Genomic DNA, 26,835 nt, shown 5'->3' with positions numbered 1-26,835 from the left:
TGCAAACCGTATAGGATGGGATGGCATGTCGCTGCTGTGGTAGCCATGCTGGTTCAGTGTGCCTTCAGTTTTCAATAAATCCTCAACCTCCTCCTCCATGCTTCACGGTGAGAACCATGCATGTAGAGACCATCCATTCACTTTTTCTGCAACACACAAAGACATGGTGGAACCAAAGATCTCAAATTTAGACTCATCAGACCAAAGCACAGATTTCCACTGGTCTAATGTCCATTCCTTGTGTTTCTTGGTCCAAACAAATCTCTTCTGCTTGTTACTTTTCCTTAGTAGTGGTTTCTTAGCAGCTGTTTGACCACAAAGGCCTGATTGGTTCCGTCTCCTCTAAACAGTTGATGTGGAGATGTGTCTGCTGCTAGAGCTCTAATCTGAGGTGCTGTTAACTTGCTATTTCCGAGGCTGGTGACTCAGATGAACTTATCCTCTGCAGCAGCGGTGACTCTTGGTCTTCCTTTCCTGGGACAGTCCTCATGTGAGTCAGTTTCATTGTAGCGCTCGATGATTTTTGCGACTGCATTTGAGGATACATTTAACATTTTGGCAATTTTCCAGACTGACTGACCTTCAGTTCTTAAAGTAATGATGGACTGTTGTTTCTCTTTACTTAGCTGTTTGATTCTTGCCATAATATGGATTCTAACAGCTGTCAAACAGGGCTGTCAACTGTGTACCAATCTGACTTCTGCGCAACACAACTGATGGTCCCCCACCCCATTAAGAAGGCAAGAAACTGCACAAATTAACCTAGACAAGGCACACCTGTGAAGTGAAAACCATTTCAGGTGACTACCTCATGAAGATCATGGAGAGAATGCCAAGAGTTTGCGAAGCTGTCATTATAAGAAAGGGTGACTGCTTTGAAGAATCAAACAAGAGTTTGTTTGCTACATAATTCCATAGAACTTGCTTTGTAGTTTTAATCTATAATGTAGAAAGTAGCAAAAATAAAGTAAAAAAAACATTGAATGAGAAAGTGTGTACAAAGTTTTGACTGGTCATATATATTATTATATTATATTATATTATATTATATTATATAAATGAGGGGATAAATCTCATGGCTGACCAGAGTTTTCTAAAACAAATGTCAAGCCTCTAATTGGTTACTGTACCTGTCAGTCAAGTAACAGACCCCACATGAGGAGGTGTGTCTGTCAGCTGTTAATCCTCACCCCTGCTGCTTTCAAGTGCTCCCCGTAAATTTACTACCTTGACTTTGAAATATCTTTTTTGTTTTTTTTGTTTCTTTTTTTTGTTTTTACAAAAGCTCATGGCACAGCACATTTGAGTTTTTTATATATAAATATATATAAATATAAATAAGTCATTTTTTGTGTGTGTAATCTGGATATGTATAGTTAAATTTCACTATTTTAAGCAAAGTGCATACAGGTGTACGTTTTAAACAATCAAATATGTCCATTAAATATGATATTTTTAACCGAGCACTGCCAACGTGGCTCAAAGTCTAGTATTTCCTACGACACCTGAAGGCAGCAAAACTTCAGCCTGATACTTGCAAACTAACTGACCTCTCAGCACCCGCTGGCATTCAGCTCAAGGCCGACCAGCCGACGTTATCTGCTGTTGTCTTCTGCCAAACAAACCCGGCCGGCCTGTCTGCTGCTGAGTGTCAGCCATGCTCAGTCTGAGAGCGCTGCGTCTGTCCAGCTCCGCTCAGCTCATCGTCAAAAACCTGGACGCAGCTAAGAAGGTTTTCATCCTCCAGCCAGCATGTTGTCTGAGCACGAAACCGACAACGGCGTCAGATCGTTTGCATCTCACAAAGTAAGTGTCTCTGAGTGATGCACTGCTGGGTTTCAGGTGGTGGATCCCTCATTCAATCTGCCTCCACGCTGTTTAATGAGTTGTCCAAATTGTTTATATGAAAACGACTTCAATAAATATTTGTATACATGCTGCAGTTACTGTGCGTATCTTTTATGGAAAATCCATAGGGTCACTGAAGTGACAGTCAGCAGCATGTGTCAACTCTCACTGAGCCAATCAGCATTCTGGTGTGAGTTTTAAAGCAACACGAGGCATTTAAGGGACCTCCAACATGTCTAGATCACCTGGAGACAAACTGCACGTGCAGAAAACGCATGCCAAGCACAAACCCTCTGTATTTTTGCCATGTAGCTTTTCATAAAATAAATATTTGCTTTTGCTTTTTGTTGTTTCTTGTTTTACTACTTGACAGAACTGGCTATCAGTATATTAGCCATTAGAAATAAACTGGTTGTTAAAGAAGTTACCTTTTGTATAACTTTTTGTTTATCTTCTGTAAACTGATCACACACCGGTATGATGGCTTTCCTTTTACCCTTCACTTCACCAGGAGCATGCATTCAAAGCCCCCCAGCTCTGGAGTGGAAAACATGCTCTTCTACACCATCACAGAGGGAAAAGAGCAAGTGCCCGTCTCACACTTTATCGCAGTAAGCATCGATTTGTTTATATATGCATACACTTCCATATGCACCTTTGCTTCTGTTTACATTACCTGGACGGGTTCATTGTGTTTGTTTAGTGCACTGACAGTCAGGTTGACCCAAATTCCTTGTTTGCAGGCCCTGAAAAAAACCGGCCTTCACCCGTCAGACCCTCGACTGAGGGACTGTATGGAAAATCTCCGACATGCCATGAAGGAATCTGTCGGTGAGGTGATGATGGACAGAGAACTCTTCCACAGGTGAGACGGCAGCAGCTCCAGTGAGATGGTTAAGTGATTTCTTAAGTCAAAATTATTTTTTCTGTACAATATCTTTCATAAACACCAAGTGCTTAGAATGTGAATCACAACATAATGCCTTCATCGGTCTACCTACTGCTGCTGGAAACAGAAAACAGAAAACAGCTGCGACAAAGAGCCTTTTTTCCTGATGTGCATTTTAACATTGGGAAAAGCATCTGTGTAAATAATGGAATTAATAATGGCTACTTTCCACTGCCACACCGTTATTTCTTACTTTAACACTAAGAGCCTTTATCAAAGTTCTTGTTAACTTCAGTCTTCTACTGAATAACACCCACGAGGCGAAAAGGAGGAACAAGCTCCCGTATGAGCTGTAATTATGTTGAGTAAATGGACTGCACTTATGAAGTGCTTTTCTACCTTAATGGACAAAGCACTTTACAGTTCTTGCCTCTCACTTGTGAGGACAGGAGGAGCCGGGATCAGACCACTAACCCTGGACCAGCAGCTCTACCAGCTGAGCCACAGCTGCCTTCATCTATGTGATTGTAATTTGAAAGATGCTTTACATTGCTGTTCTATTCTTTTCGTTCTGATCAGCACAAATCAAACGCTGCTGAGGTTCAGGGTGATTTGCAGTCACATTCTCCAGCTTATTAACTCTGAGTCCAGCAGCTGCTGCTTCAGCGCCTGAGAGATAATACAGTTCCTCTTGCTTTATTCGGGTATTCCAGCTTGTTTTCTGGAGCCTGGTGCAGTCGGACAGGTGAGATCATTTTAGGTGAAGTCACCTTATAATAAACAAGACTAGCATTCAGAGAGCGCAGTACGCAGCCAAGGCTGTTCATTCCTCCATTTGGCATTGTCAGAAATGCAGCATTTTTTTATTAGTTATTGATGATCAGAAATCTCGGTAACATTGAATGTAGCCATTTAACATAGATGTACCCACAAACAAAATGGCCTTGCGTTGAGCACAGGCATATGTTATGCGTGTGAACGTTATGTACGGATACAGAATCACATGACCTAAATATGTAGCGGGCGTCTGGAATTGATGGGACTCAGAAACACAACCACAATTTAATCATTTGTTCCTTTTATGATTTCTGACAGATAAGTCTACAGCAATGGATTTGTAGTAGGATCACAACCATGTGATCGTCAGCAGGCAGCTGATGTAGCGTTCACTTGTTGTCATAGTTACAGTGACGTCATGTCGCTATCTCACAGTGGTGCAGAAATCTTTAACAAATCGGTGAATCCAGTCTATAAGCCGTATCACTGCCAGAATCTAATCACTTGGTCCTTGTGTCATTTCTGGCCTTCCTTGAAAATTTCATCCAAATCCGTTATTCTGTTTTTGAGTAATGTTGCTAACAGACAGACAGATAAACGTACGCTGATCGTCACATAACTCCACTGCGTTCCTTGGGGGAGTAATCGCACTGAACCCCAAATGCTTAAATGCTGCTGATTATTTCTTGCACTCCGTTGACCAACCAGCTGAATATGAACAGAATTTTTAGAAAAGCTGTATTCCAACGCAGAAGTTCAGAAAATCAAATGTACGATGTGACACAGCTGTTATGTCTGCCTGGCAGTTATCGTTGCCTGTTTCTGGGAGTTCTGCTCTTCTTCACTCTCCCTCAGATTAGGCTCAACCCCAACAGCCTCGTGGTGTTTTGTTTTCCATATCAGGTGCAGGCATGAGGCCGAGCTATTTTTAGTCTGACCTTCCAACAGCAATCCATTTTAATACAGGATTTGTTTTGTGACTCGCCACATAATTGCCTGTCTGTCCCCCTATTTGCCATTTGTCAAGGAGGAAAATAGTAGAGAGCCATAAATGTATTAATGTAATGCAATCTAATGCCATACTTTAATAAATATTTGCTGAGATTCTGTCTGAAATATGCTGATTTAATTCTATGGGGATTTTTGAGGCTGTGGATTGTATGAATCAGGTAATCAGTCAAACTTTATTGATTTAGCAAATGTCAGACTAATTAGATGTCCAAGAAGTCCAAAGTTCTCTGAAGGGGATTACCAAAGCATTGGATGGTACAAATAGATTTAGAGTCTAATTCTGACCTAAACAGTAGAATAAGAAAGGACATTTTATGGGTTGTGTAGCTAATAAATGCAAATTAATAAGAAAAAAACAAGAAAAATGACATTATGAAACATTCTGTAAAAAGGAATTGGTTCTATTAAAACTGTAAAATATTATTACATTTGAATAAATACTGAAACCATACAATTACCAAACTCTGAATTGATGGGTTTTTAGTTTAATAGCATCCATATTTTCAGCTCCTTTCACATCATCTGGGTGGGTGTTCTGGTGGCTCAGAGCCTAATGGCAGAAACCAGCATCACCAAATGTTTTTGTTCTGCTTTGTGGACCAGCTAAAACAGAAAAGCTGAAGATCTGAGGGGCTTTTCCCGGTTTAAAGACCAATAATGTTTCAGACAGATGGTCTGGTACAACACCACGCAGTGCCATATGAAGGAATTTCAGAGTTAAGACGAAAACTAAAAGGTAACCAGAGTACAAACCTCAAATCAGACATAATGCGTGTTCTTCCTTTGGTGCTAGCCTGCACAGAAGGATTTTGAATATACTCCAGCTGATTTTCTGCAGATCAGAGAACAGACTGTTGCAATGGTCCGGCCTGCTGGTTATTAAACCCTCCATGTCGCTCAGAGGGAGAAATGACCTCACTTTGGAGATGCTCTTCACAAGATAAAATACTCTTTATTTCTGACACCCTGCACATGAGGCTTCAAATTAAAATCAGAGTCAGAAGTCACTCTTAGATTCCGGGCTTTTGGCTTGAGTTGAATCTGATTGTATTTCGTTTGTTCCTCTGAACTTTTGACCAAGTAAACTGCACTTGTGTTTTATCTTTTATCTTGGTTGAGCTGTAAATAGTTATTCAGCCGAGTCTCACTGGCATAGCTGTGAAAAGAGATGCTGCAGAAAATGCAGAGTATATCCCCTCTGCGCCGCACAAGTCGTGTCCTTTTCCACAGTGTAAGCTGACCCGTTCCAACCCCACAGTGTTTGGAATAGCATCCCCATCTTTATTATATCTTTATTAAGAGCTTTCAATTTCACTCAATTGTAGATATAATGTTTTAGAACGATCTTGCTCTTAAAATGCCATGTGGTGTTTGGTTGTAGGTGATCATGTTGATTTTAGGCTTGAAAATGAAAAAAATGTCAGCTATGTTACAAAAAGTCCCGCAGTTATATATTGACCCGTCATGTTATATTACATTCATTTGTTAGGCTTGTGGTCAGCCTTTGCACCAAAAGGAATCACAGATGAAAGACATGTATGGCGCTTTTCTCAGCTGATTAATATTTTGCTTGTCGAAACAAGTCATTAAACATTTAAGTCAGGGAATGTAGGAAAAGCTAACATGTGCATGAACCGTAATAAATCTGGGTGTCACGGAATCTTAATTTAAATGAAGTCAGTGTCGGAGAGTGTGTGTAATGCTGATCAAAGAAAAGAGGTCTCTCAGGCTGATAGCTGGCAGCTGCTGTTGACTGCTAACTGCTAACACACACACACACACACACACACACACACACACAATGAAAGTACTTCATTGTCAGGAAGGATGAGTAACTCTGCATTCTGTTGTTTTTCTTTCAGATGTGTTGGTGGAAACATTGTCCTGCTGATCCAGGCCTTCAGAAAGAAATTTATCATCCCTGAGTTTGACGTGTTTGCACAAAAAATAAATGAAATCTACAAAACAGTGCAAAACCAAAGAGATGGGAAGGTAATTTCTTGTTGTTTGTTCGTTTTTGGTTTTTTTTGTTATATCACAGTGTAACATTGTTTTTAAGTTACAGATTTTTATTCCTATTTCATATATTTCGATATGTTCTGTGTATGGAGTCCAGTTTTGGTGTAGATGAATATGTCAAGAATTTAGTTCTGCATTGAGAATCCCGACTGTATTCCATTTCATTTTCCTGTTCATGAAAAAGTAATTGTCCACTAGAATCTCCTCGGCTGCTGCTCTCGCTTCCACTGTGCTTCTCTTGTGTGTTGTGGCTGCAGGTTGCAGACTACATCCCCCAGCTGGCCAAGTTTAGCCCGGAGCTGTGGGGTGTGTCTCTGTGTACAGTTGATGGTCAGAGGTATGAAATCCAGATATGTATACTCGGCAAAAACAATTTCACCACAAGATTCATTCGGTAGCTGTTTTGAAGCTTTCAGGCAGATGGAGATTTCCCAGCAGCCACTGAATTATAAATGTTACATTTTCTGAACACTTTATTCATGTCGTCTTGAAAGGTGAGACTGCTTTGATTTGAGTGAATCTTAGGATGACTATACAGATTTAGTTAACACCTAAACCTATTCTGGCGTCACTGTTTTCAGTTATTAGTCTGTTAATCTGACATTTACCACAGAGTTAGGATGGCTGAGTGAAGATATGCCTCCAGGTGTGAATATCAAAAGGAACCTGCTGCATGTTCAGTAACACCAAGTGAGATTATTTTGCAGATTTTTCAGTTTTTGGTCCATTCTGTCTTCTCCTTCCAGGCACTCAGTGGGTGACACCAAACAGCCATTCTGCCTGCAGTCATGTGTGAAGCCTCTGCAGTACGCCATCGCTGTGCACGAGGCAGGAACGGAGAAGGTTCACCGTTATGTTGGCATGGAGCCCAGCGGTCTGAAGTTCAACGTGCTCTCACTTGATGATGAAGGTTCGTGGGCCTCTTCACCAGCCTGTCGCATTGTAAAATCACCCTGCAATCAGTGCATGGAAACGGCACTAACATTTTCAAACTGGCAGGAGAAGAAATCTATATGATTACATGCATGTGGTGCAGCAGATTGGATGTCTCCTCTTAGTTTCGCTCCCTCTTGGATCAGTTGGGTTAATGTATAATCAAAGGACTTTTGAAGTCCAACGGATATATCTTGCATACATTTTTTTATGTTCATTTTGATCATGTCTTTACAAATTCTATAATTATTTATAATGGAAACAATCACTTATTGAGAAAAAATGACTGAATATTACTAAATTCTCAACTAAATAACCGTCTGAATTTGATAACGGCCACCTTCTATTTAGCTAAAAAAATAGTAAAATGAGCTTATTCGAAAATATTTTTGATTGTGTTCTTTTTATGAAGTTGAGATAATCATGACAGATATTTCTTTTTTGGCAATATGTCTAATTTTATATGGAAAATAACAAATTTTATCTGTCTGTGAAGTCGCTTTCAACTAAGTTAGCCGTTACAAAAACACCTCTCAAGGAAGTGACATGACCTGCTCCACATGATGTCATTTCCTCCTGAAGAAAAGACTGGCAAGACTCCAAGGCTTTCTGAGTTATAAAGCAGTGTGTGGGTCAAATGTGGATTTATGGCATGTCAACAGGTTTACAATATCTTTATAAATAACTTTCAATTTCACTCAATTGTATTTGTAATATTTAGAAGGATCTTTCTGTTAAAATGCCATGTGGTGTTTGGTTTTAGGCGGCCATGTTGATTTTAGGCCTGGAAACAGCAAAAATGTCAACTATGATACAAAAAGTCCCACAATTATATATTGACCCAGTGCTTTCTCTCGCTGGGTGGATTATATCTTCTTCATAGTATCACGTATCAACTACTGCAGCTCCTTACTGGCAGGCCTCTCTGCATGCAGGGTCAAACCTCTGCAGATGATCCACAGTGCAGCAGCATGTCTGATTTTCAACCAGCCAAAAACGGCTCGTCACGCTGGTGGTCAGATCACTTCACCGGCTTCCGGTTCCTGCCGCACATTCAAAACTCTGACATTTTGCATTTAAAACTACAATGAAATCAGCTCTGCCACTAAAAGGCGCCGAATACAACCACCTTAACAGGGTCGGTCGATAGAAGGACTCTTCTGTGGCTCCCCAGTGGTGGAAGGAGTTACCAAACTCTGTTCGATCTGCAGAGTCTTTCTCAGTCTTTAAGAAAAGACTAAGAACCCAGCTCTTCACTGAACACCTTTGCACTTGACAAACTGAAAAAAAATAAAAAATCCTATTACGTCAGCACTGCCTGTAGACACCATGATCCTATTACCACACTTGAACTTGCTTTATGGCTCTTCTCCAGGTTGTTTTCTCCTGACTAGATCCTTTCTTGTGTTGCATCTACTCTCAGATGTGCGCCGCTTTGGATAGAAGCATCTGCTAAATGTAATTGTGGAATCCTTCCAGGTGAATCCAAGAATCAGTTCACTATGTTTTTATCACATCTTTTTAAAACATATTTTGCGACGCAGCAAGCAAGAAATATAACTTAAATTTCCTTTGCCTACTGTGAAGTTCAGGCCATTTCTCTCCTCAGAGGGTGATTAAATATTGATGCCAGCACTAGTGCACAAATAATTACTCATTTCAGTAATTCTCCAAGAAAGAAACAACATAATTTCCAGTTTCATATTTCAGAAATGCTCTTTTTTGTGTGCATTTAATAGATTTGAAATGGAGCTGCAGTAAGTCTTTATTTTTCACTAAATGCCAGATGGTAATGTATTCTTTTTTAAAGCAAATATAGAATAATGAATATCTTAAATATTTAAGTGTACTGCAACATTTCAAATGATATTTAATACGCATCCCAGGCAGTGTAGCCCCCTTTCATGACCCTATATATTGTTGATTTAATGTTGTCTGATATGATAAAGATGTTGATCGAAATGAATTATCTGATTAACTGAACTGACTGAAGACCCCGTTACAAAGGCGTCATCTGGCTCAGAAGTCCTCATCAACTTTGTGCCTTATCTCATTGTCCTCTGTGCCAGATAAGCCTCACAATCCCATGGTGAACGCTGGAGCCATAGTGATCAGCTCCCTTATCAAGGTAAACAGACGGATGCAATGTGTGATAGTTCTTCAGCACGTCCAGAAATTCACTCTGTCTTTACTAAAAGTCAGTGACAGAAGAATGTTTGCAAACTCTGCGGTGGTAGACTGTATTTTTTTAAAATGTTAATTGTATTTTTTAGAAATTACTAAGATCAATACTGGTCTTTGAATTAATTTTGCTGTACTTTTACCCTTTAACCCTCGTGTCCTGCTGGTCAAATTGACCCGATTAAAAGTTTGAAAATGTGGAGAAAAAAAAAACTCTTTTCACAGTGATGTCCACGTTTTCAACATTTTTGGGAATTTAAAAAAAAGAAAATTGGTGGGAAAAAAAGAAATAAAAAAAAAAAAAGCAGTTTCTTTAAGAAAGAGACAGCAGCGAAAGTACTCAGTTATCTGCAGTTATGTTTTCTGAAATATTCCCTGAACTCTCCTGGAGCTCTGTGGTTTATGATCACTGCCTTTCTCTCCTCCTTCTGGAGCTGCTGATAATAGGATAGTAAATTATGCAATCAGTGAAGCATTCAGTGGTTTTTCACACCGTGAAATTAGGAGTGGATCGTGAATGTGGCAATTGAATGAACGCAGCAATTACAATCACTATGTTTTTATACAAGCAAATGACTCTGGCTTTGTTTTCAGCCTCGCTCAAACAAGGCAGAGAAGTTTGACTATGTAAGTGCCTCAGATTTTCATCTGTTCGTATATGTTGGTATTAAATTGTGGCACGGTGTTCTCAGTGATATGCTGCAGAATACGTAAAATGATGTCCTTTGATTCTCCAGGTTATGGAGTTTGTTAAAAAGATGGCTGGCCAAGAATATGTGGGATTCAGCAACGCTATGTGAGTGTGCTGTAGAGTGCATCTGAATAGTTTTGTCTTCACATATCTCTGTTTGGCAGATCTGAGTTTAAAGAGATACTGTGTTAGGCAAATTGCATGTCCACTGCTCTGCTGCATTATTGATGCTTCGGTATTGACCTGCTCTGCTTCGCTGTCTCAGGTTCCAGTCAGAAAAAGAAACAGGCGACAGAAACTTTGCCATTGGATATTACATGAAAGAGAAGAAGGTCAGTTACTGAACATTTTGCACAGAGTTAAAATTTGTAGGATTATTAATCCCTCCTTTTCTGTTGCAGCAATTTGAGATAAAAGTGGAATGCTTTCTGAGTTTATGCAACCACATGCATGCTTGTGAAACACATTTCTTTAAATAGCTGTAACATATAGATAGTACTGCTAGGAAAAGGTTTTTTCATTACTGATAAGTGTGTAAATCAAAAGAGGTTTAGAGGCTTTCTTTATATCTATACTGAAGAAAAGATTAAGCCCCAGGACTGCCAAGCTGCCACTGATGGGCCCTTGAACAAAACCCTTATCCCAATCTGCCCCTGGGGTGTTGTGACTGACCCTGCAGTGTGACACCAGATTCCAGCAGACCGCGCTGTAATTTACCCTACCAAACCAAAATTCAGTGCTTTTTTTATTTATTTGCATTATTTTCTACATTGTAAATTAACACTGAAGACATCAAAACTATAAAAGAATACATATGAAATTAAACTAATAAGTGTTAATCTTCAGTATTAATCTACAATGTAGAAAATAATACAAATAAATAAAAATCATTCAGTGAAGAGTGTGTCCAAACTTTTGACTGGTACTGTACATGTGCGCACCGTGGTGTGGTGGTTAGCACTGTCGCCTCACAGCTAGAAGATCCCCGGTTTGCGTCCCGGCCTTGCTGGAATGTTTTTGCATGGAGTTTGTTGTTCTCGCTTCCTCCCACAGTCAGAAAACATCCATCCATCCATTAATATACACCGCTTAATCCTCATTACCCAGATAGCAAACTATGGGTGAATCAATGTTGAATCTATGTTGAGACCTAACGTAGAAATTATACAGAAAGCGCAAGGTTGATAAAATGTTGAGTCAATGTTTGCTTACATAGATTATATATTTGCAAACATAGATTCAACATTAATTAAACATTGACCTGTCAAACATTTTAATTAAACCAAAATACAACGTAGATTCAATGGCATCTTTTAAACACGAACTTCAATGTTGACAAAATGTTGTTGAATCAACGTTGATCCAACCATCAATCTTCAACCGTAACCACAATTCAACCTTCTTAACCCTAATTCAACATTGATTTAACATCTTTTGCTATCTGGGTAAAGTGTGATTTATGGTTGAAAAGCAAACGTTGACTCAACATTTTATCAACCTTGCGCTTTCTGTATAATTTCTACGTTAGGTCTCAACATAGATTCAACATTGATTCACCCATAGTTTGCTATCTGGGTAGGGTCATGGGGGGCTGGAGTCTATCCTAAATAACTCGAGTCGAAGACAGGAGACACCCCATTGCAAGGTTACACATAGAGACAAACAATCACACTCACATTCTCAATATAGAATAATTAATTAACCTCAGCACGTTTTTGGACTGTGGGAGGAAGTTGGACAACCTGGAGAAAAACCCACACCCCAAGTTAGCTGAGATAGACTCCAAACCCCCTACGACCCTAATGAGGCTGAAGCATGTTTAGATGATGGATGGATGGATAAATGGATGAATGGATGGATTTTGTGTAGAAGTACAATTCTGCCCCATGTGTATCCTAAATTAGATGCCATATGTATAATCATCATGCCTCGTCTGAACATGTAAAAATAGCCTTTATTATGTCTTTCTTCTTAATCTACTTTTATGTTTCTTCTACTTCTTCCTTGCCTCTTTTTTATCCAGCTGCTGTATCATGTAAATTTCCCCGGTGATGGATCAATGAAGTTTATCTCATTTTCTATTTCATTCACCAGTGTTTTCCTCCGGGAGCTGACATGATCGATGCCCTCGACTTCTACTTCCAGGTAAACTGCTTTGCCGTCATTAAACATCAGTCAACAGCTTTTTGTTGTTCTTCTGTGACCTCATTTTGGTCAAACAACAGTGAAAACATGTTCAGTCATTTCAGCAGTAAACCAAATCTCTTTTGTTCTCAGCTTTGCTCCACTGAGGTGACCTGTGAGTCAGGGAGCGTCATGGCTGCCACTCTTGCCAACGGGGGGATCTGCCCAATCACGGGCGAGCGTGTGCTGAGCGCCGAGGCGGTGCGAGACACCCTGAGCCTCATGCACTCGTGTGGCATGTATGACTTCTCCGGCCAGATGGCTTTTCATGTGAGTAACATTAGGAAGCGACAGGACGGTCACATCATCACCCCTCTGACAGAAATAACGCTCACATTTGGAAAAATGCCCCTCTCAAAACAAGAAAAAAAAACTTATTTCATGAAACTTTTACCTTGAAATAACTGGAAAAAAAATCTGCCAATAGAAGTGAAAAATGGCTTGGTAAGATTTCTTGAAGTAGGATATGATATTTAGAATATTGAGATCTTAAAATTAGCAGGGAAAACTTATTTTAAGCTATATTTTACCAGGATTGTCAAGTTTAGGAGTCTTAAAATAAGCCAGACATGCTAAAAAAAAAGAAGCAGTGTTCACATAGATTTTTGCTTTCATGTTACCTCCTAATTTGAGACGCATTAACCCTCCTGTTGTCTTCCTTTACGGGCACCAAAAATATAGTTTCCTTGACTGAAAAAAATCCCCCAAATCAGCAAAAAAAATTCCCCAAATTTCTGAAAATTTGCAAAACCTTCAGTAAGAAAATTCCAATAATTCCTTACAAGTTTCTCTTAACGGTTTGATTTGTAAAAAAAAAAAAATAAATCCCCCAAATTTGGCCAGAAAATTCCTCTAAATATTTCCAAAAAATAAGTAAAAATCTTCCAAAAAATCCTAAAAATATATAAAGTGATTACATATATATCAGTAAAACCTCTAATATTTTCTTTAAGAGCATTCACATAAAAAAATCAACCAAAATCCAGCGATTTTCGCTGGATTTTGGTTGATTTTTTTATGTGAATGCTCTTAAAGAAATATTTTTAACATTTCTTTTTTTCCATCAAAAAATGTTCAAAAATTTCCCAAAAATGTTGAAAATGTGGACATCAGAAGTTTCACGTTAAAATATATATTTTTCCACATTTTCAAACTTTAAATTTGACCTGCAGAATGACACGAGGGTTAAACTTATTTTGAGTTTTCTTATAAAATTCAACTCAAAACGAGATAATTTCAAGATTGTCTGACGTAACAAAATATTTTAGATACATTGTCTCAAAACAAGTCCCTTTGGAGTTTTTGCAGTGCCTGTGTTTGCCTGACAAAGCGCTCACACGTCCAACCAGCCTCTTGCTCTCTTCCTGCAGGTGGGCTTGCCTGCAAAGTCAGGGGTGTCTGGTGCCATACTGCTGGTGATCCCCAATGTCATGGGAGTGATGTGCTGGTCTCCTCCGCTGGACAGAGTCGGAAACAGCGTCCGGGGAATACACTTCTGCCAGGCAAGAGCGTCCCTTCTGCGTTTGCGCATTTGTTTCTGGTATTTAAAAAATGAAGTAAATGCTTTTAATGTGATTATAACATCAAATTGCTATTATTACTGTTCTGAAATTCCCCAACAGTTGGCTCCAAAGTGTGAAATATTCAAATCTTAAAGCTGCGGCTTTAATTAGTGTGGAGAGATTATGGCGATTACAAAGACAGCCTGCTTTGTTAGACAAATCAATTAGAGCTGGTGAACTATGAATGTTAATATCCTTAAGATATGCAATCTGGAGCTGCAGAATAGCTTGAGGTGACAGTAAATACTAGAGTAGAGTGATTCTCTGGCTTCTATGTAATGATATGAAATCAGTCTCATATGCTCTAACCGCTTCAGATTTTACATCTCACAGCCTTCAACGTCTCATTTTGAATCACTGATTGTGTTGCTCTGATGAAGACCAGTGTTCTCATTAACCAGTCGGCTTTCACGCTCTGCTGTGTCTCTCCTTCAGGAGCTTGTGTCGCTGTTCAATTTCCACAACTACGACAACTTGAGGCATTTTGTGAAGAAGCAGGACCCTCGCAGACAGGATGGAGAGGACCGGGTGAGTGCTTTGTATTCTATTTGCTCTGTCAAATGCAGTTTTTTTTTTCAAACCTTTGCATTAACTCAGATTTAATGGACTTGCAGAACAAGTCTGTTTTCAACTTGATGTTTGCCGCCTACAGTGGAGACGTGTCGGCCCTGAGAAGGTAATTACCAGAAGCCCCGACTATTGTCCCATATAAAAAAATCCCCTTCAAAATGTTTACACCAGGCCTGAGAAATCAAGAAAGCACACAGACGGGGACAAAATACAATAAAGAATGAATATTTGAAAGGGTGGTAAACAATTTTAGTGCTTTCACTGCCTGCCACAGATTTCCAAGTAGTTTGAAAGTTGTGATTCACACCTTTTTGATTCTAATGAAACCATGAAATGACCTGTCATACCCAGTAGAGAGGCAGCTGCATTACTTCTGTTTCTGTATTCTCTTAGTTTTAAGCATTTTCTTTTAAATGGGCTACTACAATTACTATTAAATAATTACTGCACCCAGATGACTGTAAAATATGCTTAATTTGATGATGAATAGTATAACATGGGTAGATGAATGGCATATGATATCTATGTTGTGTTGTTATTTCATGCGTATAAAAATTATTTGTGAGCTGCCTTTCTTTTAATGCTGTAGATTTGCGCTTTCATCCATGGACATGGATCTGAAAGACTATGATTGTCGAACAGCGCTCCACGTCGCCGCAGCAGAAGGTGAGCACCAGCAGCTCAGGCTATTTTTGTTACTGTGTTTCCTTCGACACTCCAAAACACACCCTCAGGCTTTAGTGACCCATTAAATTTTGTTTTCAATTAATTACTCAGCTCCCCGGTAACTGTTTGTCTGTAAATGGTGTCAAAATGCCAGAAGCACTCAAAATATATTCAATTAGCAGCTCCAAGAGGAGTTCGTACTGATGAGGGCATATCAGACCTCGACTGCCTCAATGCTGCTCTTGTAAACACAGAAACACTATCACAGGAAGTGAAAGTAATTCTGCCTCTTAATCCATCCATTTACAATGTTGTGACTCAGTCTGCCTGCTAAGGGCCAATGATGATCAAACAGCTTTGTCAAGCATCAATCCTGGATCAAAAGTTGGAGTCTTCAAAAAAGTTCTCAAGAAAGAGTCTTCAAGCAGTCTTCAGAGTCTGATGCGAATAATATTCATTCAATACAGAGGCTGTAAGCGCAAACATGAGCAAAATCTTGAGATTTGAACTGACTACACAAAGCGTTACATTGTCTTTTATACCTGTGCAAACTTCTTTTACACTGGAAAAAATGCCCCTCTCAAAACATGTAAAAAACACTTATTTGAAGGAACTTTTACCTTGAAATAAGTGGGAAAATCTGCCAATAGAACAAGTGAAAATGACTTGGTAAGATTTTTTGAAATAAGATATGATATTTAGAATACTGAAATCTTAAATTAGCTTGGAAAACTTATTTTAAGCTTTATTTTACCAGGATTGTCAAGCTTAGGTGTCTTAAAATAAGCCAGGCATGCTAAAAAAATAGCAGTTTTTCACTCAAAAATAGATTTTTGCTTTCATGTAACCTCCTAATCTGAGATGTTTTGAGTTTTCTTGTAAAATGTAACTCAAAACAAGATAATTCAAGATTGTTTGACTTAACATATTTCAGATGAATTGTCAAAAAACAAGTCCCTCCATCTTACTGAAATGTCATTTGTTAAGTGAATTTATCCTAAATCAAGTGGGATGAGACATTTTGACTAAAAATAAGACAAACAGACTTGGTAAGATTTTGAGTTTTTGCAGTGTAAACGCTCCTCTTCTGTTCTGGGAAGCCACAACCCACCGTCCTAAGACAAAATCAGGATGTATTTAATGTATTTGTATCAACAGTTAGACCACCTCCTCTTTTTTTAAAATTTCTGCTCAGTTGGCATTATTTCTGATTAGCTCTCTGTGACCTAGGTTTCAACTCACGAGTGTAGATGAAGAGAGGGCAAGAACTTCCTGTTTTATATGAGCTTCATGGGCTTCCGTTGGGTTGCCACTTTCTACAGGATTATTCACTGTATTCAAAAGTACGGTCGACACGTTAGGTCTCCCGGTCTTATCGTTGTTAGCTCTTAAACTTGATTCACATGTCCTGTTCATCTAATTTTGTCATTTGTTCAGTCTTAAAATGCCACAGCAACAAAGCAACAAGCAAAATGTAGAAGAAAAAAACATAAGTCACACTATGACCATTCATTTCAGGCATCCAAAATTAGAATATACAAGCAATAAGGGATCATGTGACATTCATTTAGAGTTTTTTTTTAACCCCACCAGTGCCAGATAAAACCATAGATATACCAGAGATTTCAATCTGATGTCTGTGGGGACAATCTGATGCCGGCGCACTGGAAGCAATGTGTTTCATTTCAACCAGCACTGATTGGTTTTCTATAACCGAAGGAGAGCGACTGTAAGCAACATCAACTGGAAATACAGCAAAGCCTTTGGCAAGAAAAGTCAGAAAAGTTTTGGATGTTCCTGATTTAAAAAAAAAAAAAAAAGAAAGAAAGAAAGAAACTCAGCATTCAGAAGAAGGGTTATATTCTGAGAAAGAAGCGATCGAGAAAATACGTCATCGACAGAATCTGTGAAATTATAAAGTGCAGCAAAGTTCACGAGCCCAGCATCCTGAACAAGTTTGTTATTGCATGTTCTGGTATATTCTCTGTAGTTCTGAGATAACAAGATGCAGTAACAGAAGCTACTGATTTTAGCTTCACTTTGAACGAGGATTTGGCTGACATGGCAGTCCAAGACCGCTTTTATCACGCACCAGCAGATTTCTATCGAGCTAAAAGAGTCACTATATCGTATTTGCGTTGTGTGGTGACAAACACAGATGTTGCTTCATGCCCACCTTGTTAATCATTTAGTCACTGTGCCATTCTGCTTAAAGGAAAAACACACAAAAAAATGTTGTTTTTCTGCTCTGAACTTCATTTTTATCCCAGTTTACCATCTGGAGAAAAGACTTTCTATTTGTCTATGACTGACAGGAAACACTTCAACTTGTTGGATTGTTTGTGTTGATGCTTACAGCTGTAATTAGCACCAAGTTAGCTTTTATTTATTTTCATGAGTAACTGTGGCGGTTTAGTACCTCTGGCTCACATTATACATACCACTAATGAATCAGCCTATAAACATTCACAGAGCACCATATGGTGGATTATTTGTCTTCTGTTATGATCTAAGTGTATTCACAGAACAGATTTAATGCCCCACTGCTGTGTCTTCAACATCCATTTTTATGATTTTTTGTTTGGTTTTATTCTCATATAACTTGTATTTTTAGCATCTTTTCCCCCTCTGTCCACAGTCTGCCACTGTAAATCATGTATATCTTGCTAATTTGCGGTGCTATGGTGTGAATAGAAGGGTTTATGCTGTTGGATTGCTTTTTGGCACCAAGGTGAAAGCAGTGTTTTCTGAGTCCGAACAAAAATATGGTCTCTATTTGACTGTCTGTCTGCTGCTTTGACTTTTTTGTCCTCAGGTCACATAGAAGTAGTGAAGTTCCTCACTGAAACCTGCAAAGTTGATCCATTTGTACACGACAGGTGAGACAGACATCTGTTACATCTTTGCACTTCGCCGCTCTTTGTCGTCACATTTGCATGCTTAACATCTGGTTCTGTTTCTGCTCAATGCAGTTCTTTTTAGCTATAATTTTATGTCTCATCCTTTTCCTTACGGCTGCACGGTGGCTGATAAAAGATCCCTTGTTTGCATCCCAGCCTTCCCGGGGATCTTTCTGCATGGAGTTTGCATGTTCTCCCTGTGCATGTGTGAGCTTTCTTCAGGTTCTTCGTCTTCCTCCCACAGTCCAAAACATGCTGAGGTTATTTGGTTATGAAGTGTAAATTAAGTTACAAATCAAGGCCAGAGTCTATGACTTGACCATGTTCAGGTCTTTGAGAAGTCAGCATCTGGAGGGCAGCAGGATTTATTTGTAGACAAAAAATCCAGGAATAATTTTTAGCAGTGATAACACCCAAAGAAGAAGTGAAGGTACTGAGCTATGCACCGTCTTTTATGCTGTGAGAGTTGGTCATTTTTCCACGCCTACAAGGTGTATGATAGAATGAATGTGACAGTTTCAACACCATTATACCTTTCTAAACCTACTGGTCAGATCATGACGTCAGGTCGTCTTCATATTTCACCTCTAGATCACTTTACAGAAGACATTAAGTTATCATTAGGTCATCTTTTACAGAGAACACGCCCAGACATGTTCAGACTTTTTGCTCCGCATCTTACCCTTATTACTTTGTGATAAATTTCATGCATATTAGTCCAATATATGTTCAAAGTTATAATACCTCATCATTATGTTTTGAGTGCATGTGTTTTACTTCTGGTCTTTAGTGTAATAGCATTTGCCATAATTATATCATCTCTTACTTTTAGCACATCGTACCCAAAAAATATTACACTACAGCTACTGTAAATTGTCCATAAGTGTGAATGTGAGTGTGATTGTTTGCCTCCATATGTAGCCCTGTGACAGACTGGTGACCTGTCCAGGTGTCTCCTGCCTTCACTCTAAGTCAGCTGGGATAGACTCCAGTCCCCCGTGACCCTAATGAGGATTGAGTGGTGTATAAATGATGAATGAATGGATGGATGGATCCTTTTGCGTACAATAAGCCATATTTAAATACATACTCTTGACTGTCTCTTGAAAATGTGATTTGTAGTTGCAATGGAACTGCCTCATTTTGAGAACATGTTTGAATCAAAGTTACCTTTTTGTCCATGAACTAAAATTGTGCAGTTACCTCTCAGAGCAAGACCTTTTCCATGTGCATGGAGTCGTTGCTTGTGCACTGCTTCTAAGTCTCTTTCATCGTGTGCAGGTGGGGGAACCTACCGGTTGATGATGCCATGCAGTTTGGACATGACGAGGTGGCGAAGGTGCTCAGAGATTACCAGCAGGTCTGCAGACAGCAGGAAAAGCAGCACAGTGAAGCTGAGCTTCCCCGGAAGCTGGACACAATTGAGAGCATGGTGTGATGTTTTTAAATAGATTCCTCAGATTCTAGCATGTCGGGGCATTTGTGCAATCTGTCAAGTTCAGAAATATTTGTAGCAGAGGGGGATGAGTGCCAAGCGAAGGAAGGAATTTTGACTCTTCAGCAAACTGCAGCACAACAAAGGATCAGTGAAAAGATAAATATATGAGTAGCAAACAGTATACATAAGTATAAAAAAATCTGCTCTACTGAAAAACATCCTTAACCCGGTTAGAGTCCATGATGTGTACAGTTACATGGAACCAAGTGTGTCCATTTGTTTTTCATAGAGTCAGATGTTTTCTATGCATAAAGGGCTTGTTGTGAGTGACAACAGTACATTTACCTTTTTTTAAAAAAATCTTATTGTGCCTTTATGAGTTTAAATAGTTAAAACTTTGTAGTATGTTTGGACGCAAAATCCCAAATTAGAAAGGGAGACAAGGACGCTAGATAAACATGATCCCAGAATACTTAATGTGACAATTATTGAACATATATGTGTGGTTTTCAACTGTAAATAATTGCATGGATTCTTGAAATAGGAAGCCTTATAGTATTTATGTCCATTTTAGCTGCATAAGCAAGAAATTCCACAAAGTAATGTTATATTTTGACATTCAGTCCTTCTATTAAATATGTTTTATCTGCCGCCCATAGTTTGATATTGTTTTGATTTTATTAGGTTAGTCAAGACTTCATCGTGTCAGCAGTTTCTTATTAAATATTACCAAGCATCCACTATATCATCTCAAACTAGGGATACATGATGAAGACGCAGCAGGAGAGGTGCTCGGTGCTCAACTCCTTCAAATGCCATTACTGCAATAGCGTGTTCTGCATAATCACATTTTTTAGGAAGCAAACTGTGAATAAAACGATGAAGAAACACTGAGCTGGTGACTGAGGAGGATATAGCTAATGTAGGCTGAGTCCGAGCCAGCTCATTTTAATAGACTTCCCCTCTCAGTGATGCTTTATTTATAAATGTTGAGTTAATCAGTATTGACAGATTGTCCCTTTACTGACCTGCTTCATGCAGCTGATCCAGGCAGAGATGAATACAGTGAGCCTCTGCTAGCTGAAACCGCTCCACACATGTGCTTAGGCTTCTCTTGAATCCACCAGATGGCACTGTGGACCCATCGTACGAGTGTCTGGAACCACAGCTGGGGAAGCCGAAGCATTGCTTGTACTGAACAGGGTGCCTCAGATCCCTGCAGTAGAAGAGCAATAAAGAGCTTACATAAGACTGGCCTGACATCCAGAGAGACTTCTGCCACCTGAACAGACTCTGGTGCTCCTGACAGATCCCCATACCTCCCTCCAGTGCAGGAACAAGCCACCAAGCGCCAACAAAACAATAAAATGGCCAAAAATCTGCTAAATCCTTCCAGTGCTGTTGCTGTAGTTGCTGGACTGATGTTACTCCTGCACTGGTGTACGGCACAAATTTAGACATCCAGCACTTTGACTGATTAAAGAAAATATTTACTACCCGTTGAGGCTTATCGATTAGGTGAGGCTACTAATAACAGTAGGACAGTTTTCTGTGTGGACTGGTGCTCTCCGTTTTCTCAACAGCATTCAATAAAATCGATCACTTTGTTGGCAGTCACCACCTCGTGGAAGCTTGGGGCTGTTTCTCCTCTATGGATGACAGAGGGTGAGGGATCAACGTGGGCTTTCTCAATGAAAGATTGCTTTCCATGATAATTACAGTGTCAAACCCAGGGCAGTTTTTGGGCAAAATAAATTGGGCTTCTTTATCAACGTGGCAGGCAGATGTTTATGCTTGTGGATGATTTGAACTTTATGGCATTTGGGAGGTTTAATGAAACCAGAATAATGAAAAAAAAAAAAAAACAAGCTTAATGAGCAGCAACTGGAATGAACCTGAAACCCACAAGATGTTTTTCAGATTTTCAATACTACGTTGACAAGATAGAGTAAAGAACAGTCAGAACTTTGCATGAACATATAATAATTACATGATTTTAAAGTTTTTTTTCCACATTTTAGTACAGAATTTGTGCTTCTATTTAGTCATAGTTCCCTCATAGGGAGCAAGCTGCTTGTTGAAGACAAATTTTGAGTTTTGCAAGCGGTTTGCAAGGCTCTAGAGTTAGCAGTGATAGTCCTTTGGTTTGATAGTCCACCACTTGGAAATATTCCCACAACTGTTTGATGGTTTGCAATTAAATTTTCCTTTGATATCTGTGGTCTGTGGAAAAAGAACTGCACTGTTTTTTTGGGAGTCCTCTGAGCTGTACAAACACAGAGTAAAAATATTAATTTATGGGTTTCATGACCAAATCAATACAAGTAAAACTGCTTATATTCTACTGATTGACTTATATGGGTTCTGTGATCATGAGCAAGATAAACTGTGGTGAAGATGACAAACATTTTCTCTGAAAAAACACTGGGAGCGTGTTTGCATGCAGAGCAGTAATGATTTGATCTTGTTGTAAAGTATCTGTTGCTTCCTGCTAACAATTAAATTGACAGTTTTCATTTGCAAAAAAATAGCAAAAACTGCACTTCCTGGCAGGATAAAAGGCTTCCAATTACTTGGCAATTATCTTCCAAAATAGCAGGTAATCATCCAAGAAATTTTACAGCACTAGGCCAAAGGCTTATCAGCAGTTGTCTACTAGTTTGTCTTACTTCAAGCCTCGAAAGTGGTGAGAATTCAGTCATGTAAGAGAGGCTGTTGGCTGTGGAGACCCCTGGGTCAAACCGAAAACACCTACATTTATTGGAACAGGATCAAACTACTGGTCTGTGAGAGGACTCCTGGGACTATTAGAGTTTGTACTAACAGAAGGTTACCCCTGACAGTGAGTTAAATTGAGACGTTAATATTTTCCATCTCGAGAATATGATTAATCAAGCAGAAAAAAATGATCAGTGCTTTGCAATTTGTCCTACAAATTAACTGTTTCTCATTAAAGTAGAGAGCATCCTCTCGTAGAGATATTACAGACACGCTGACCTTTTCATTTAGTTACAGCAGCTAAGAAAATGGTAAAGATGTTGTTATCCGTTAATTCTGTGCTGATTAACACATGTAATAATCTCCAATTAATTTAACTATCTTGGCTGGGTATCTCAAAGCAGTGTTCTTGCTGAGATCATTAAATAATCACAGAAGCACTAAAGTTCATTTTGTAAGGAACTGGGTTTTTTTTTGGAACACATGACAATAAATATGTAATATACAATATTTTATTGTAAGGGGTTGATTTCTTTTTTCATTCATTTATTCAGTCTTCATCCAGTTTGGTTGTTTTCTTGTTTCCACTTGCTAACTGGATGGGTTTGTGTAGTCTTTTAAGAAGCTTCCTAACTGACTGAAATGATATGGAAATCGTCTTCGAGGCAGCTGTAATAAAAGCTGATCAAGCTCTCTAAATGCTGAGGAAAGATGTTCAAACTAATGCCATCCCAGCCACCCACTGTCCTGAAGCCTTGAGTTTAGCATTTGGCCACCATTACATTAGAAACCAGATATGACAATCAAGAAGAAAAACTCAAGGACACTAACCTATCAGTCATAAGACTACCAGAAAAATACCCCACATTATCATCTCTTACACTCAAAATGGGACTATAATTCACTAAATGAGCACCATGCTGCACTGAGGAAAACGAGAAACTAGAGATTGAGATCTTAAACCCAATGAAAAAATGGGCAAAGCAAGTGAAAAGTGGGGCCATTTTCACCAAGATTTCCTTATAATCTGACTTATTTTTGCAGCCAGAGGAGTCTCCCCCTGCTGGCCACTAAAGAGAATGCAGGTTTAAGTTGGTTTCCCTTCTCAAACCTGGAGATCATGTCCATCTTTGTATATCCATGTAATCGAAGAGCTTAGTGTAAGCAAAGTTGTCTTTGCACCTCAACAAGATCACTGAAAAGATGTTTTTTTCCCCAAACTTTCCAGTCTCCCTGCCTGCTACTGCCTGTAGTGTCACCTGACCTGCCCCTCTTCTCCTCAGCTTGTTTACTGCAGTATACAGTAATACTAACCTACAACTACTCGTCTGCCTGTTTATATTTTAGCTTTATAGTGCTCTCTTTGCTCTTGATTAGCGACTGCACCGCTTAGCAGCCTTTTGCCCCCCTTTTAGTGGTTGGAGTCTTCTTAGTACAGTTTATTCAATAAGTGCATTTTAGCAAAACATTTTAAAAAAAAATTAACTTGAACATTCTATATAATAATCATAGTGTGGGATGAGTGCAAATGAATTCAAATACTGCAGGTCAGATTTCTTGACCTTGTAAACAGGAGCTGGCAAACAGTCTCAACTCGAGGTCCACAGACCACATGATGCAGTGTTTGTCAACAGATGGAGTTTGCTCATTTGTCATATGAATGCAACATAGCATTAGCTCAGGAAATGCACTGAAGTGTAGGTGTAGACGGCAGGCATTATATTCTGATGCTAAACACACTGTAACTAATATATATAATCCAGTTATATCATTAAAGGGTTTTCATAAACATCTTTGTTACTTAAGAGCTTTACATTCCCTGCAGTTATTAACACACATTTGCTGTGTGTTCATCTGGCTCATTACACATGCAGTTAGTGTTCTCCTTAGCTTGAATTTACACCAGTTGCCTGCATTACAACAGCACAATATGACAGGTATTTACAGTGGGATGCAGAGCCATCATCACCGCCATATGGCCACATCACTGCAGAGACACAACAGTTGTTGATTTTTTTTTTCACAGACTCACTCGCTTATAGTGCCAGTATGGCACTGTGTTCCTCCTGACCAGATAGTCAGCATGCTCCTAATCCTGGTTTCTTAACAGTCATATCTTCAACACCTGAGGAACAGAGTGTTGTGTCTTGATCACGTAATGTGACAATTTCATACATGGTTTTAAGAGTTAGACATTTTTAGCTTTAATAATATTGTGGTGGATGTTTGCATGTTATACACACGTGGACAAAATTGTTGGTACCCCTCAGTTAAAGAAGGAAAAACCCACAATTCTCACTGAAATCACTTGAAACTCACAAAAGTAACAATAAATAAAAATTTATTGAAAATTAAATAATCAAAAACAGCCATTACTTTTGAATTGTTGATTAACATAATTATTTAAAAAAACAAACTAATGAAACAGGCCTGGACAAAAATGATGGTACCTCTATAAAAGATTGAAAACTATTTGACCAGAGTGACATGATTAACTCAGGTGTGTCATTTAATTGACATCACAGGTGTTTCCAAACTCATAATCAGTCAGTCTGCCTATTTAAAGGGAGACAAGTAGTCACCCTGCTGTTTGGTGAAAAGGTGTGTACCACACTGAACATGGACAACAGAAAGCGAAGGAGAGAATTGTCCCAGGACATCCGAAAAAAAATGATAGACAAACATCTTAAAGGTAAAGGCTATAAGACCATCTCTAAACAGCTTGAAGTTCCTGTGACAACAGTGGCTCATATTATTCAGAAGTTCAAGACCCACGGGACAGTAGCCAACCTCCCTGGACGTGGCCGCAAGAGGAAAATTGATGACAAATTGAAGAGACGGATCGTTGGAATTGTATCCAAAGAGCCCAGAGCAACCTCCAAAGAAATTAAAGGTGAACTCCAAGGCCAAGGTACATCAGTGTCAGATCGCACCATTCGTCGTTGTTTGAGCCAAAGTGGACTTCATGGGAGACGACCAAGGAGGACACCACTGCTGAAAAAAACTCATAAAAAAGCCAGACTGGAATTTGCAAAAATGCATGTTGACAAGCCACAAAGCTTCTGGGAGAATGTCCTTTGGACAGATGAGACCAAACTGGAGCTTTTTGGTAAGGCACATCAACTCTATGTTCATAGACTCAAAAACCAAGCATACGAAGAAAAGAACACTGTCCCTACGGTGAAACATGGAGGAGGCTCAGTAATGTTTTGGGGCTGCTTTGCTGCATCTGGCACAGGGTGTCTTGAAAGTGTGCAAGGTATGATGAAATCTGAAGACTATCAAGGCATTCTGGAGAGAAATGTGCTGCCTAGTGTCAGAAAGCTTGGTCTCAGTCGCAGGTCATGGGTCTTCCAACAGGACAACGATCCAAAACACACAGCCAAAAACACCCAAGAATGGCTGAGAGAAAAGCGTTGGACTATTCTAAAGTGGCCTTCTATGAGCCCAGATCTGAATCCCATTGAACATATGTGGAAGGAGCTGAAACATGCCATTTGGAGAAGACACCCATCAAACCTGAGACAACTGGAGCTGTTTGCTCATGAGGAGTGGGCCAAAATACCTGTTGACAGCTGCAGAACGCTCATTGACAAATACAGAAATCGTTTAATTGCAGTGATTGCCTCAAAAAGTTGTGCAACAAAATATTAAGTTATGGGTACCATCATTTTTGTCCAGCCCTATTTCATTAGTTTGTTTTTTTAAATAATTATGTTAATCAACAATTCAAAAGTGATGGCTGATTTTGATTATTTAATTTTCAATAAATTTTTATTTATTGTTACTTTTGTGAGTTTCAAGTGATTTCAGTGAGAATTGTGGGTTTTTCCTTCTTTAACTGAGGGGTACCAACAATTTTGTCCACGTGTGTACAACCCAGATCATTAAGATAGATAGATAGATGATAGACGGACAGACGGACGGACGGACGGACAGACAGATAGATAGATAGCTAGTGTGGCATCTGTTGTTCCAGGTGACCTTCTAAGTTAGGGGATGGAGATGTTTAAAGCCTCAGAATAAAGGTGAAAAGACCTTAAGTCAGGAGTTTATAAATTCCTAATTTCTTTAAAATGAGTTTATTGTTTTGTTACTTTATTAGTATTGCTTGTCCAGACAACGAGGCACCAGTACCCATACATCCCATCACCTGCTTGGTTTCATGTGAAGCAGTTGTTCTGCAGATTGATTCTATCGGGCCTTGAATCCTCTCACAGGCATGCCATGGTGTCTGTGATGCTGTCTTTGTTTTAATAAACTTTTTATATATAAACAAGATGGTGTCAGTGGAGAATTTCTTCACCATCCTCACATCATCGCTACACAAGAAGATACAACAATAGATAAATACTTCATTAATACCGAGGGAATTTTAAGAGTTCAGCAGCTTCCATACAACAACTACATAACAAAAAAGCAGATTGATAACATTAACATGAAAGGTT

The 26,835-nt window shown here is 39.1% G+C and overlaps 1 protein-coding gene across 1 annotated transcript; it reads left to right on the top strand.

Moving 5' to 3' along the window:
* The first annotated feature begins 1,556 nt into the window (after window positions 1-1,556).
* Window positions 1,557-22,897, top strand: gls2b (glutaminase 2b (liver, mitochondrial)). Its single transcript, XM_022212451.2, has 18 exons — window positions 1,557-1,806; window positions 2,360-2,459; window positions 2,592-2,713; window positions 6,388-6,517; window positions 6,802-6,881; window positions 7,291-7,454; window positions 9,547-9,605; window positions 10,253-10,285; window positions 10,396-10,454; window positions 10,615-10,681; window positions 12,444-12,494; window positions 12,627-12,803; window positions 13,904-14,035; window positions 14,531-14,623; window positions 14,710-14,771; window positions 15,255-15,331; window positions 18,147-18,210; window positions 19,513-22,897. Exons 1-18 carry the CDS (start codon window positions 1,658-1,660, stop codon window positions 19,667-19,669), a joined length of 1,776 nt encoding a protein of 591 aa, XP_022068143.1. The 5' UTR covers window positions 1,557-1,657; the 3' UTR covers window positions 19,670-22,897.
* Window positions 22,898-26,835: the final 3,938 nt, after the last annotated feature.

The sequence above is a fragment of the Acanthochromis polyacanthus genome, chromosome 5 (genome assembly GCF_021347895.1).
Source record: "Acanthochromis polyacanthus isolate Apoly-LR-REF ecotype Palm Island chromosome 5, KAUST_Apoly_ChrSc, whole genome shotgun sequence".
Taxonomy (NCBI): Eukaryota; Metazoa; Chordata; class Actinopteri; family Pomacentridae; genus Acanthochromis; species Acanthochromis polyacanthus.
The sequence above is the reverse complement of the archived record's forward strand: the minus strand, read 5'-3'. Positions and strand labels throughout refer to the sequence as shown.

Excerpts from the sequence above, each read along its gene's own strand:
- gls2b (XM_022212451.2), top strand. The coding sequence starts at position 1,658 with ATGCTCAGTCTGAGAGCGCTGCGTCTGTCCAGCTCCGCTCAGCTCATC. Across the intron at positions 9,606-10,252 it reads TGATCAGCTCCCTTATCAAG|CCTCGCTCAAACAAGGCAGA; the intron begins GTAAACAGACGG and ends CTTTGTTTTCAG. Across the intron at positions 15,332-18,146 it reads CCACGTCGCCGCAGCAGAAG|GTCACATAGAAGTAGTGAAG; the intron begins GTGAGCACCAGC and ends TTTTGTCCTCAG.